The following is a 14,047-nucleotide window of genomic DNA, read 5'->3' as shown; positions in this document are numbered from 1 at the left end:
CCGGAGGAAAAAAGTGCTTCCTCAGCAGCTTTTGCCAGAGGTGAACTGCTCAAAGCATCCTTTGAAGAGCCCAAAGCTGGAGGGCTTTGCCCTGGAGCTGTTGGGGGGGACTGTGCTGCCCCTTCCTCTGTCCACTTTCCCACAGTGCCAAGAAAAGGGACTAAAATCTCTCCTGTCCTTCCACTGGTCCCCTCCTGACTGACATCCACCCTCCTCTCTTCTCTCCTCTTCTCTCCAGGTCTGAAATGATGCAGCAGAGCCACACCAGTGCTCGGGACCCCCCACCACCCCGGCCCTGGGGAGCTGCTGCCCCTCTCACCACCCCGGTGCCCCTCGGTGGAGGACCATGCCCATGACAGAGGGACGACAGCTTGCAGCGGGACGGGACAACAGGGCTTTCTAGGCTGTCCCCCTCCTCGGTATCATGACTGGAGAGACCCAGCATGTTTACACCATCGGCGATACTGAGGCTGCCCCCAAAGACCCCGACAAGGACTTTGGCTTCGAAGGCTGCGGGGAGAAGGATGGGAGGGTGCTCGGCGGGGAGGGCACGTCCCCCTTCCCTGGCCCCAAGGACAAGGAGCCCCACAACCAGCGGGAAGCCGTGATCCGGCCCCAGCAAGCAGGGAAGATCGACTTCAAATCCCTCCAGTGCAAACAGAAATTTGGCAATGACAGCACTTGGGGGGAGGTCAAGGGCAGCCCCCAGTCCCCACTGGGGAAGGGCCGAGCCCGTGAGCGCAGCCGGCGCTCGGGGAAGGGCGAGCGGGGCCACCACCAGCTCTACCGGCTCAGCATCGCCGGCACCCGGACGAACCCCACCATCGGCATCGCCTACCCCCAGCAGAAGGTGACCCCCCCAAAGGAGCCGGAGGTGACTCCCCCTGTGGCCGGCAGCTACCGCTTCCATGTGCCCAGCGTTCCCCAGCGTGAGGCCGAGCTCCGGCAAGAAGAGCTCAGCTTTGGCCGCTGCTTCCCTGATGCCGCCGCCGGCCGTACCTCCGCCAACTATACCTCACAGCCCGGCCCCTCCGTCGGCCCCAAAGGGCAGCCCCCCACTGCCGGCATCCCCCTCAAGAGCCCCGGCACCCATGGGCAGCTACATTACTTAGAGTTTCAGGCAAACAGGACCAAGTCCTGGCCTTCCCCAGAGAAGAGCTTTGCCGGTGCTAGCTACGGGATCACGGTGCAGAAGCCCAGCTCTTTTTCTGAGGGTGGGAAAGCCAGTGTCCACAGTCTGGGGGCTTTGCCATGCCAGTACCCCTTCCAGCTGCTGCACGACTCGGGGAAGGAGCCGTACCACAGCGATGCGGGGAGCCAGGAGTACCTGGACATGGGGCTCACCAGCAGCCAGCTGGCACACGGTGCCTTCACCTTCCATTCCTCCTCCAGAGAGTGGCAAGAGGAGACACTGAGCGGTGGCTCCTACGAGAGCGTGTCCCCCGAAGGGAGGCTGTACCTGCCCGTCCCAGTGCCGCCGCCGCCGTTCCTGCACCCGCCGCCACCGCCAGCCCCGCACCACAGCCCGCTGCCCTGCTGCAAAGGCAGGAGCGAGCATCCCGCCGACCCCAATGGTGCTCTCTCGTCATCTGGTGCTATCGACCAAAACCCAAGCACTTTCCAAGAAAACCAAGCTGTTTTTCCGTCTAGTTTACACTCGCCTAGTATGCCAAAGCCAGTCGGTAAGAGGCAAGCCTCAGCCAAGGACAGTGGCCCCGGCCCACGGCTGCTGGTCCAGAGCAGCCCTCTGAGAAGGAACATGCCACCAAACTCTCTGTCCCAAGTGCACTTTCAGAGCAAAGCCTATTGCAGTTCCCCCGTGGGCAGCACCAGCGCAGGATCCGTGCCTTTCGAGACAAGCATTCCCACTACGGCACCCACCCACCCCAGACTTGTGCAAGCTTGGGAAGGTGCCACTAAGGCGTTTTCTCCCATGGACCAGAATTCAGCACCTTATTCAAACCCTGTTGGAAGCCAGTTCTCATTTGAGTGCCAGTCTGGCCCCGAGCAGAGGCAGCACAGGCAGAAAAATGCCAGGGTGCCTTGGCAGCAAATACACCTCCCTTCTGCAATGCCCGGTGCAAACAGGCTGGAGCTGTCGAGGCAGATCACCAGCCAGAAGCTCCACTTTCCCCTGGGCACGTCGGAATGGCAGGGGAGTGGGAAAGCCCAGAAAGGCCCCCCCATAAGTAACTCTCCAGGGTATCATGGCAAAAAGCTCTTATCAGGAGAGAGCCTCGGGGTCCAGAGGGTAGACCCCAGTGTGACGGGCACTTTTTCTTTTGAGAGTGGGAAGGACCCGGGGTCTCCTGTCTGCGACTCAAGAAACAAAGCGGTTTTCTACAGCATGGGTCAAGCAGGTCCTCCTCCTCCCTCAAGAAGTTCGTCAGGCTCAGCACTGGTCCTGCTGCCATCAGCCTTGGTGGCTGCCTCCCCTTGCGAGTCCCCGCTGCCGTCCCCTGTCCCCAACCCCACCTGTGGCAGCACCTGCTCATCGCTCTCCCCCATGTCCAGCAGCCCACTCAACCCTGCCTTCGAAGACAACCAGATGTCTGGAGCGCTGACGCCCTCGCCCTTCTTCCATCACCCCTGCCACCCCAAGGACTCCAACAAAACCTTCCACCCCTCTGATGTCCTGAGCCCCAACTCACTTCATTACACCCCCTCAGACTCCATCAAGTCCTTCCACTTCCCTCCTGATGCCCTGAAAGATGACAACCTCCTGAAATGCACCCCAGCAAGCCCATTCCACAAACCTGGTGTGGAGGTGGCCAAAGGATGCTTGGATGGGCTGGATGGAGAGCAGCCTCCACCACCGTACTCCTCCCATCACTTGCTGGCCAGTTCACTCAGCAGTGCCAGCCTGGACCAGCTGGACGTGCTCTTGACCTGCAAACAGTGTGACCAGAACTACAGCAACCTCTCATCCTTCCTGCAGCACCGCCAGTTCTGCGCCTCCCATCCCACTCCCCAGGGAGAGGGCAAGGATGCTCCCCGGGCAGCCGAGGGGCGGAAAGCACTTCCCCAAGAGCCTCCCAAGCCCTCCAGCCTGGGGCTCTCTCCAGACCCGCAGGTGCATTTGTTGACATTAAACAAGAGCGATGACTTCTTACTGGATGGGGAAGGCAAAAGCGAGGGCAAGGAGGATGCTCTGAAGGGCAGCCTCTTCAACAGCCTCACCGCCACCTCTCTGCCCCTCACCGCCTCCGACCTGGACATCGATGACGCCAAGCTGGACAGCCTGATCACTGAAGCCCTCAACGGCCTGGGGTACCAGTCAGATAACCCAGAGATCGACAGCAGCTTCATAGATGTGTTTGCCGATGAGGAGCTGACGGGCATGAAGGCAACCAGCAGTGCGATGTCCCACAAAGCGAAGGAAGCCCTGGCCTCAGAGAGCAAATCAAAACAGGCAGCAGAGGAGAAGGCAGCGGGACAGCCCAAGGCTGGCTATTCTTATGAAGATGGACGCCCACCTGGGGAGAAGAGGAAGAGAGGGGCAGGAAAGCAGCACCTTCACAAGGGGAGGGCGGCACGGAGGCTGGCAGCCCAGGAGCCGGATCCTGGGGCAGAAGGAGTGGAGAGGACAGCAAGGCTGCGGGCAGACAGGAAGAACAGCATCCCACCAGCCACCACCTCCTCCAAGTCCACCTCCAGCCAAAAACATCCCAGGAAACTCAGCCAGGAGCCTCCAGCAAAAAGTGAGGTAGGGCCAGTCATTGCCACCAAGAGCTCCAAGCCACGGTTCTCCATGAAGGACATGAAGAAGCGGAAGCCCCGAAGCGGGACATGGAGCAAGGAGCTCATTCACAAGATCGTGCAGCAGAAGAATAAGCTCCACAAACTGCAGGTGAAGAGCAGCAAGCAGGCCCAGTTCCCTCAGGCCACTGAGAGGCTGATGCCAGCCACCAAGGAGGGCAGGTTGCGGGAGTATGACTACGTGTCCGACTCGGATGAGGATGGAACAAAGTCCAGCAAGCCCCGGGGGAGGAGGAAGCGTGGCACGAGATTCATCGGGAGGAGCAAATACAGCTTTAGCAAGAAACGCCTGGGGAGAAGTGAGAGAATCAAAGAGAAAGACCCAGCCTGGAACTACAGCCGGAAAACAGGAAGTCAGAAAAGGGAAGCACAGGGGGATGGAGGGGTTCAAAGACAGGAGGATGCTGAGAAAGAGGATTGTGCTGCCCGAATCCGAAGACGGAGCAGCCAGTCATCTACTGGCAGCAACCACAGTGGTGGTGAGCCCAGAGAGATGGGCACCAGCCCACTCCGTGCTGAAGGGGTCAGTGAGAAGGGAGGCACCCAGAGGAGGAGGCGCTCAGGCAGCCCAGCACATGTGCCAGGGACTCCACTCAACCTTCCCAAGGACAGGAACCCAAAGATGAACCAGAAGAGCAAAGAGGACATTTCCAGGTGGAGCAGGCGGTTTGGCACAGCCAAACCTTTGCTGGCAGGCTCCAGAACACATCTGAGTCCTGAACCAGATGTTGCTGTGACGGACTGTGCAAAGGTGGAGCCATTTTCACAGCCTCAGGAAAGGCAGCTGCCCACCACGGCCACCCCAGGCAAGAGCCCCATTGGGATCTCCTGTAAGGAAGAGCCCAAAGGAGCAGCAAAGCTCACAGGCGAAGCAGAAGAACCCACCCTGGAGGCTCAGAACTCACCCAGTCTGACCATGGTCAACCAGAGGCATCCGTTCACCCCTTTCACAAGTGAAGGGCTGAAGTACCACCCAGAAGAGATAACTGCTCCATCCCACAGCAGCAACGAAGCAAGTTCTGGCCATGTGAGTGCCACCTACTCGGAAGCGGGAATCAAGCACTTGAAGGGACATGGGCTCTGTGACAGCCAGAAGGACTATCCCACTCCAGCCCCCACGTATGGGGGGGATGCAGCGGGAATGATGCTCAGTGCCAAGGTGCCTGATCAATACAGCAGCAGTGACAATGTATTTTTTGATCCCAAAGGCCTTCCTGGTCACTACAATGACAACCTTTTCCCAAAGCCCCCAGCCTTGGGCTCCTCACACATGGAAGACATGTACCTGTGCCAGGATGACATCAACACTGGCTCCTTCGAGCAGAAGCACTCCACTATCTCCCCTTATGCTGCAGAAATTCCACAGGGCAAGGTGTCCTCCCCTCTCAGTTTTGATTCCTCTTCAATATTTGGAGAGCTTCCTGTCACTGAGTTTGACCCGCCGCTATACGAGAGCGTTTCTGCCAGCAAGGATGGATATGTGACAACATTCATCTGTCCTGGGAATCCCCCCCGCAAGCCACTGCCCTTTGAGCAGCCATATCCACCCTTCATGCCAGAGAAAGACTGGTCCCTGATGGAGGAAGTGGCTCCGATGTTGCCAGAGGACATGACTCAGTTCCACAGCCTCTCAGAGGAGAAGCCACTAGCCAAGAAATTCCCCGAGGAAGAACCTGTCCCCACCAGCCAGCTTTCCCTGCCACTGCCGGACAGGATAATGGATTATAACGTGACTTTTATAAACAACATATCAGATGATGAGCTGGAGATCAAGAGATTAGTCACAGAGCTGGAAAGCCAACTGCAAAACAGCAAGTTGGGTAACGAGGCATCCATCAGCCTCCAGAAACCTGAGCAGCACCTGCAAGGACAGGAGGCTGAGAGGTTCCCACCACTGCCGGCTGAGCAAGAGGCAGGTCAGGAGAAAGGACTGTTTTTGGCAGATGAGCTGAGCAGATCAAGCCTCTGTGTTGGGGAGAGGCTGGGAGGTGAGAAGCCAGGCATCACAACTGCCCGTGAGGACTATGAGAGACCCAGGGAGCCCTGGCCCTGCCCAGTGGAGCTGGGCTCACTGGAGGCCAGGATGTGTGTTCCAGCCCCCCTCACCACAAACCATTTCTGCTCCAAAGACAGCAGTGAGCAGCTCCAGGGAACTGCATCTGCTGAGGAAAGAGATCCCGGAAAGCTGGAAAATGGGTCATCTTCCAAAAGTCTACGAGGCTCAAGCACAACAGACCACACAGAGGCTCCCGTCTACTCAGACCCCGTGACAAAAAGCTCTCCTATTGTCACGGACTCCATGTTCCCAAAGACGGTGGAGGCGACAGAAGCAGCCAAAGATCCTGTGCCATCCCTGCCATGCCAGCGCAGTGCTGAGAGCTTACCTGTGCCAGGGAAAGCAGACACTGATGCTGCAGAGCTGGAGAAGTTTGATGCCCATCTTCCAAACCGTAAACCTGAATTTGGCTTCCATCAGGGTCCCACCCCAGCCTTGGGTCTCGCCTTTTCACCTCACATCAAAGAGGTCCCAGATACAGAAGAAAGAGCCTTAAGCCCCATTGAGTCACCCAAAATGCTGCAAAGTGCTGTGGACTTCAAAGAGGGTTGTAGTGGGTCTGTGTTGGTGGAGGAAACAGAGGAGAGGAAGAGTCCAACCCCTGGACTCAATGACAAAGCCAGCAAGCCAAAAGTCCTGCTGTTTGATATGCTGAGTCTGCCCAAGGAAAGCGACCGTGACTCCCAGGAGATGTTGGCATCTCAGGAGACATCTGCCAACCCTCTGCAGCAGCTCCAGCTCTTTGTTGCCCGAACGGTGAAGAACAATGAAGAGGAGTTGCTGATGCCATGCTTCCCCATGCTGCTGGCTCCCAACCACCCCTCTGCCACTGCCTGCATCCAGCCAGACCAGAAGGAGGAGAGCAGTGATGCCTTGGAAGGGGAAAATCGGACATACTGCCCTGCCCATGGGGAGGGGATAATCCCCATGGGAAGCAACACAGAAAATATTGCTGCCCCAGGGGCAGAGGCTATGCTTTTCTCCAGTGGTTGTGAGCAGCTGGAGTCATTGGGTGCAATGGGCTCTTTCCATGCAAAACAATCCACATCTGCGGAGCCGGAGCTGCAAAATGATGTAACGGAGCTGCAGCACTTAGCAAATGAACCCGCAGAGCCGAGTGACATTAATATCCCTGCAGATGGTGTTTCCCAAGAGCATAATGACCTCTCGCCACTCAAAAACACGGCAGTGACCCCACTGCCAGGGCAAGGAAGGAAAGCTGATCAGCTCATGGAAGAGCAGGAGGAAGATAAAAACAACACGACCTTGGCATTTACGAAATATGAGCAATCCCATTTTAGCCATAGTTTGCTCAAGGAAGAAACACCGGGCAGCGCAGTGGGAGAGAGGCTGGAAAGGAATCAGGTGGGGAAGGGGCCACAGCACCTGTGCAGTGCTCCCACGAGTTCCATCAGCCCCCCTGCTCCCTCTGAGGAGGATCTCCACCAGAATCACCATGTGGTGACCGAGACGAAAGTTGGGACAGTGAATGCAAAGGCTCCCGGAGAAGAGGATGGCAAGTCGCCCCTCAATGGCTGTTATCACACAGGTGAATCTCCAACCAGCCTGCTCTTGCCAACACAATTTTCTGAGCCCAAATGCTTGGAAAGCAGTGGGGTCGAGGGAGGAGAGGTCCCCAGCTTCGTCACTCGACTCTCAGATGAGAAGAAATACAGCACCTCCCTGCCTAATGCATCAAGTTCATTAGTCATGAAGAGGTGTCCCCCTGAGGCCAACAGCCATCACATCCATCACCACACTATGAGTCCAGTAGAGCAAGGGACATGGAAAAGGCCAGCCACCTTTCCTCCCTTGCTGCATCACTGCGGGGCTGTGCTGATGGAAGCGGGTGAGGAACATCACCGTCACCTCCCTGATGGTGTTTTGGGTAACTATGGACCACCTGAAAGAGAAGGGGTGGTGAGACCCTGCACTCTAATGCATGGTGATGGCCTGATGGGCTCTGCCTTGGGGATGGATGGTCACCAAGAACCTCATGGAAGGGACTGTTCTCTTCCCTGTTCGCCACCTTTCAACCAAAAGGATACTGGGAAAGAGGTACCTGAAAATGCCAGTACTGTGTTGTCAAATTTTAAAGAAAACCAATCATGCACCATCACAGACATGGTTGTTAAGTCCACTCCTTCAGAAACCAATGATCACTCAACCCAGACACCAGCAGATCTTCTGCCCATCAGAGAAAGAGAGGTCAACCTGAATCAAGAGAATAAGCTTGAAAGCTGCTCCGATGATGGAAATAAGCATCAAAGCGAACAAGAGACTTTGTCCAATGGCTTTGCTGTTCAGGAAGTGACAGCTTCTGTCAGCAGAAGTTTCACAAGGCTTGAAGATCTTGGTCCTGCTGAATTAAATGGCCACGAGTTTTCAGAGGCAGCAGAAGTGAGACTTGGTCTTTCCAAAACCACAGGGAGTGAAGGAAAGAGTTTAAAAGGGGAGAAATCCAAAACGCATGGGGCTGGAGAAGATGGGTGTTGTGTGTTAAACCAAGGAGAGAACAACACACCCAACAGTACTCCAAACCCTTTCCAAAATGAACTTCAGAAAGGAAAAAAGCCAAATGGGCTCCCAGTGACCTGTGACCTTTGTTCAGCCACTTTCCGGTCTAAGCCTGGCCTGACCAGACACAAAGCTGTCAAACACCAGGTGAAGAATGGGGGTGTGCCACAGCCCAGCAAGACTCCCAGGTCCCCTTCAATTCCTGCAGACAAGATATTGAAAGCAGCCCAAAAGGTACCCAGGAGGAGTGTGAAGGCTTCTGTCAAAGGTAAAACCTGCAGCTCACAGGTACCAACAACCAGTGTCGAACACGTCCCCAAGAAGATACTGCCAGACCTGGAGAAAGAGCCCAGCACACAGATGCAAGAGGTGGTCAGCAGAGTGCTCAGTGACCTCAGCGTGATCTCCCTTGAGATGTCCCAGGAACTGCACTGCACACATGTTCTGCAGAGGGAGATGAAAGCAAAGGGACTGCAGTCTGAGATGAGGGGATCGGGAGAGATGGTATCTGGGAAGCTGGACTCAGGATGGCAAGTCAGGAAGGAAGAAAAGGGCAGAAGGAGCCAAAGCAAAGATCCTGAAGAGGAGAACAGCAGTTCTGAGAAGCAGCTAAACAGGAAAGTGAGACGAAGGAAAGCAAAGGTGTTTCCCAAAAGAAATGAACCCAATGATCCTTGTGAGCTGGAGAAGAGCATAGGTCCTTCCCCTGGTGTCCTCAGCTCCAGTCTGCCCAGGATCATGGAGGGCTTGCATGAGCCAGGTGGTTGCATCTCCACAGAGGAGCAAAACGGGACCCTGCACTCCCAAAAAGCCAAACAGTCACCTTGTGAGGCCCAGCTTGCAGAAGACCTGGGCAACAGGGTGGTGTCTTCAAAAGAGATGGTCAGCAAGGAGTCAGCAATGGGCACAGTCACCTACTCTGGGGAGGTGGAAGATCCAAATGGAGTGGAAGATACACAGACTTGCAAAAACTGGGTTAGTGGGTTTGTGAAGCAAGTGACAAAGGGGTTGGGCAAAGTAAGCAAAGAGCAGCATCGTGGTGCTGGTGAGGCAGAGGAGATGCATGCTGGGACAGGACACAGCCCTGCAGTAGGCAGTGACACTGGGAACTGGAGTGGTGCCCCAGAGGGTCCCACAGCTCCTGCTGAAGGGGCTCTGCCACTGGACACACATGATTTGGGAACGACCCAAAAGATTCCCAGACAAGGCGCTCTGCAGACCAGCCCTCCTCCTGCAGAGCCAAAGCGATGGGTGAAGGCAGAGGTGCCCCCAGGCAGAGAACACTGCATGGAGAGTGTGGCCACCTCAGACCTCCAGAGCTTTTTTGATGATGACTCCACATTCTCCCAGTTGTTCCCCCGGGATGACCAGTTTGTCCGGAGGAAGTGCACACGGGTGTATGGGAAGCGTAACAAGAAACCCAAGCCTGTCACCGAAGTCAACCTTCAGGCAACGGGTGCCATCAACCTCTTCACCATCCAATTGGCTTCTGACCTCAGCGAAACCAGTTCTTTCTGTGTCACGAGGGAGGCCCCGTGTGAATACGAGACCATCTCTGTTGACGATGCCTTAATGCTAAACATGTGTCATGGCAGCAAGGAGAAGAGCGGAGATGCTGCTCCAAACGGATCTAAAAGCATTGAGCTGAGGTTGGACCACGAGGTGACTGACCAAGGGAAGGAGGACATTGACTTAGAAGACAACATGCTCACCTTCTTGTGCCAAAACAGCCAAGTGGACAATGTCCCCAGCTTGAACATCTGGGGGAGTCTGGAGAAGGAGGGAGAAAGTCTCTCTGCTGAGGACATGTTTGAGCCTCTGATGGACCTTGAGGATGAGCACTCGCTCAGAGAAGCGAGCTCTGAGCCCCCAGACCTGGCAGAGGAGCCCTATGATGGTAAGGATAATGAGGATTCAGACTCTCCTGAATTTCATACCATCGACATCGAGATGCTGAATGCCAAGCTCAAAATGAGAGACATGTGCTTCTTTGGCCCTTGTGAAGATCTTCCTGGCCATGGGGAGGACAGCACTGTGAGTTTGAAGCCAAAGTCAGGCAAGCACAGGAGCAAGCTGGAAGATGGGAAATTGGGGAAAAACCGCGGTGAGATAACCATCAAGACCAAAGACAAGCAGTACAAATGCAAAGTCTGCTTCCAGTGGTTCCTGACATTAGGGGAGTTGGACTTCCACAAGCTCTCCCACAACCCTTCCCCTCCGCCCACCTGCTACATGTGTGTCCAGCGCAAATTCAGCTCCCGGGAGCAGCTGAGAGACCACCTGAAGGAGAAGCACGCCAAGAACAAAGCTGGGCTGTGGGCGTGCGGGATGTGCCTGAAGGAGATCTCTGACGTCTGGATGTACAACGAGCATCTCCGGGAACACGCCACCCAGTTTGCCCGCAAGGGGCAGGCGCAGAAGTCAGTGATGGGCCTGCCAGCCTGCTTTGGTGAGGACAATGCTGCCGTCACCCACTTCCTCAACACCATCATGTATCGGAAGCCCAACAGGTCCTCCCGGCACGCCGACCCCAGCAGCAGGCACGCAGTCACCAGAGAGAGCAAGAGCCCCAAGGAGCTGCCTCTAGAGCAGGAGGCCAAAGCGATGAAAGACCCCTTGGAAAGCAACGTCAAGGTGAAGCCACCTGCTCCCAGCTCCTCTAAAGCATCCGCCAGCCCCTCTCCAGAGCACATGGCAAAAAGTGAAAGCACCCCAAAGTCTGTCCCCATGCACCCAGACTGCAAAGATCCTTCCAGGGACTGCCATCACTGTGGCAAACAGTTTCCCAAGCCCTTCAAGCTCCAGCGGCACTTGGTTGTGCACAGTTTGCAGAAGATTTACTTGTGCCACAGGTGTCCCATGTTCTACCAGGAAACCAAAGAGCTCCGAAACCACCTGAACCAGGAGCATGGTGTAGTGGAGGAGCAGGAGATCAAGCACACCACCCTGTACACCTGTGAGCTCTGTGCCGATGTCATGCACGTTATCAAGAAGTCCTTCATCTGCAGCATGTGCAACTACACCTTCTCCAAGAAGGAGCAGTATGACCGGCACATGGAGAAGCACCTGGCAGGAAGCAACAAGACTTTCAAGTTCAGAGGGGTCATGAGGCCTGGCACTGCCTCCAGGGAGGGCAGGGAGAAGGAGAAAGAGGACGGATGTCTCCAGGAGGCCATGCCTCCGAGCAAGAAGAGGAAGGTTGCTCACCACAGCAGCTCACTCCCATGCAGGTCACCGGTCCACCTGCACCACACGAGTGACCTTCAGCTGGTAGAGGCTGCAAGCCCCAGTCTGCAGAATCCCACTGACTCCTTCCCAACAGCTCCTGGTGATCCAGGAGCACCCCAAACCTCCGTGAAAACAGAACACCTGGTGGGTGACTTCTCCGACCTCCTGGCAGAGATGGAGAAGTCCCCATTTGACACCCTACCACCACCCCCTTGCCTCTCCCCATCTCTGCCTCAAGCTGCCGCAGGCAGCCCAGAGCTCAGCCACATCACTGGCCTGGCTATCGAGGAGCTGGAGAAAGGAGCATTTGATGGGAAACCACTTCCTTTCTTGGACTCACCTGAGTTTACCATGGACCTTGCTGGGCTGGCTTGTAACCAGGCCACAGACCAAAAACTCTCTCCTCCACACCTGACCGAGAAACACGGCTGTGCTGATGCCCATAAAAAAACAGGCAACAAAGATGAATATAGAGCTTATGTCGTGGAAAATCCCGGTACAGGCACCAATGCCATGGATGAGATCCCATTTCTCCAGCTCTCCAAGAAGATCTCAGAGCTTCCTTCCCCTCAGGCAGAGTCTCCAACAGCCAAGGAGACCCTCAGATGGGGCAACCTCAGTTCCAGCGATGTCTCTTCTTGGGAAGGTGCATCTGAGGCCATGTCTCCAGAAGCTGCCCACCACCCCCTACCCCTGGAGGACAAGTCAGCATCACCCATGCTCAACAGGCCCACCAAAGATTCAGCCCCCCCAAAGAAGACCACAGGTAGCCAGCCTGGCAATGAGGCTGCTCTGGGTGCGGGCAGCCCCAGCAGCAGCACTGAGGAGGGTCAACAACCCATCTCCGGAAGGGATAAATCCATGCCTGAGGCTAAGGATGGTATCACTAACACCAAAGACCAAGGTGGTAACCCAGGCAAATCCACCAGCCACCAACCCAGAGGTGAAATGGCCACCAACCCCACAAAGCACAGCCACGTGGAGCCAAGCAAAGCCACTGGGAAGCTTCACCCCAAGAGGAGGAAAGAACACAAATCCTTGAGCCACCGGAGCAGTTCTGGCTCCCGGGAGAACATGGAGGGAGATGGGAAGAAGAAAAAAGCCCGGACACCGTGCCCGGTGAGGAGCGAGAGCACCATCGAGCTCAAACGCGCCAGCTGGAGCAACGCTGAGGCCTCCGCCCTCTCCCCGGGGAGGAGGGAGACGCACTGCAACAAACTGGTACCCAAACCCAAAACGGGCCCCCAGCTGAAGAAGATGGTCCTGGACACTTACAACCAGAAGAAAGGAGAGCTCCGTCACGCCAATGGGGATGTGAAACGCAGGAAGGCCATTCTGGGCAAGAGCCTCCACCAAGTGTTGGCCAAGGGGCCATCGCCGTCCCCACGCGGCACCTTGCACGGCCCACGCGCTGCCCGCGGGGCCAAGCCGGCCGGCGCCGCCAGCTACCGCACCGCCGAGTCCCAGAACAACCTGCTCAGCCAACTCTTTGGGCAAAAATTAACTAGCTTCAAAATTCCTTTAAGAAGAGATACTTCAGAATAATTTATGGAAGTGACTTATGGTGATCCTCAGCTGCTTTCATGGGGTTTGCAAGGGAAAAATTATCAAAGCATTAAATTCGTTTGTGTAGCATGATTTCTCTGTCTAGCTTAAATGAACTTGCACTGCAGCCTCTGTGAAATAGTTTGCTTTGTGTCTACTAATCTACTTTAATTCACCTGATTTATCATGCAAATGCTAGAACTTTGATGTTGCTGATGATTTTCATGAACTGAAATTGTAATCGCTTTGGGCAGACTGAATCGTCGAGAGCAATTGCTTTATTGCAGAAGTGCTGAGGTTATAAGGATACTTGCAAATCTCAGACCCTTTTGAGTCTATGTCTGTGTTATCTTTGTACAAAGTACTTGAAGAGATGAACTTCATTCCGTAGACGTCTTATTCAGAAGGTGCAGTACACTGTAGAAAGCAAATTTTATATTTTTTTTGAAGATTTTGCACAAATAATCCCGTACAATTCATTTAATTGGGAGCTGGCCTAAGAGATGATACAATTAAAAAATTAAATTAAGAACCAAGTGTCCTATATTTTGACAGCCATCCCTAAGGATTTTGTTTCTACATCGTCAAGAGAATAATGAACCAGCTCTGGGGCTCCGGGGCTGTCAGAGCCTTTCAGAGGATGCTGCCACTCTTTGACCACTGTAGACGATGTGACCGGAGAAGAACCGTCACCACGAGCAAACTGCACCTTGACACTTGTGACAAACTCTGATTTTTTAGGGGTTTGGGGGGGGGTGGGTTGTGTGTGTTTGTGTTTTCTTTTTGTTTGTGGGGGTTTTTTGTGCAACGAGAAAACTGTGCCAATTTACCGCACCGAACCGGTACTGTCCGAGTGCCCTCAACGGTATCACTTCTAAAGTATCTTACTGTATTGAGTTAGTGGCTCTATAGGTATCCGCTTTTACTATGCAGTTACTGGTG

General features: G+C 55.0%; 1 protein-coding gene across 1 annotated transcript; it reads left to right on the top strand.

Moving 5' to 3' along the window:
- The first annotated feature begins 424 nt into the window (after positions 1-424).
- ZNF469 (zinc finger protein 469) lies at positions 425-13,105 on the top strand. Its single transcript, XM_027647099.1, has one exon. The coding sequence runs from the start codon at positions 425-427 to the stop codon at positions 13,103-13,105; it is 12,681 nt and encodes a 4,226-aa protein (XP_027502900.1).
- The last annotated feature ends 942 nt before the right edge of the window (positions 13,106-14,047 follow it).

The sequence above is a fragment of the Corapipo altera genome, unplaced genomic scaffold (genome assembly GCF_003945725.1).
Source record: "Corapipo altera isolate COAL_440 unplaced genomic scaffold, ASM394572v1 62, whole genome shotgun sequence".
NCBI classification, from domain to species: Eukaryota; Metazoa; Chordata; class Aves; order Passeriformes; family Pipridae; genus Corapipo; species Corapipo altera.
This window is presented reverse-complemented; position numbering and strand designations above follow the sequence as displayed.

Bases quoted from the DNA above. Each gene is read 5' to 3' on its own strand.
- ZNF469 (XM_027647099.1), top strand. From the start codon at position 425: ATGACTGGAGAGACCCAGCATGTTTACACCATCGGCGATACTGAGGCT.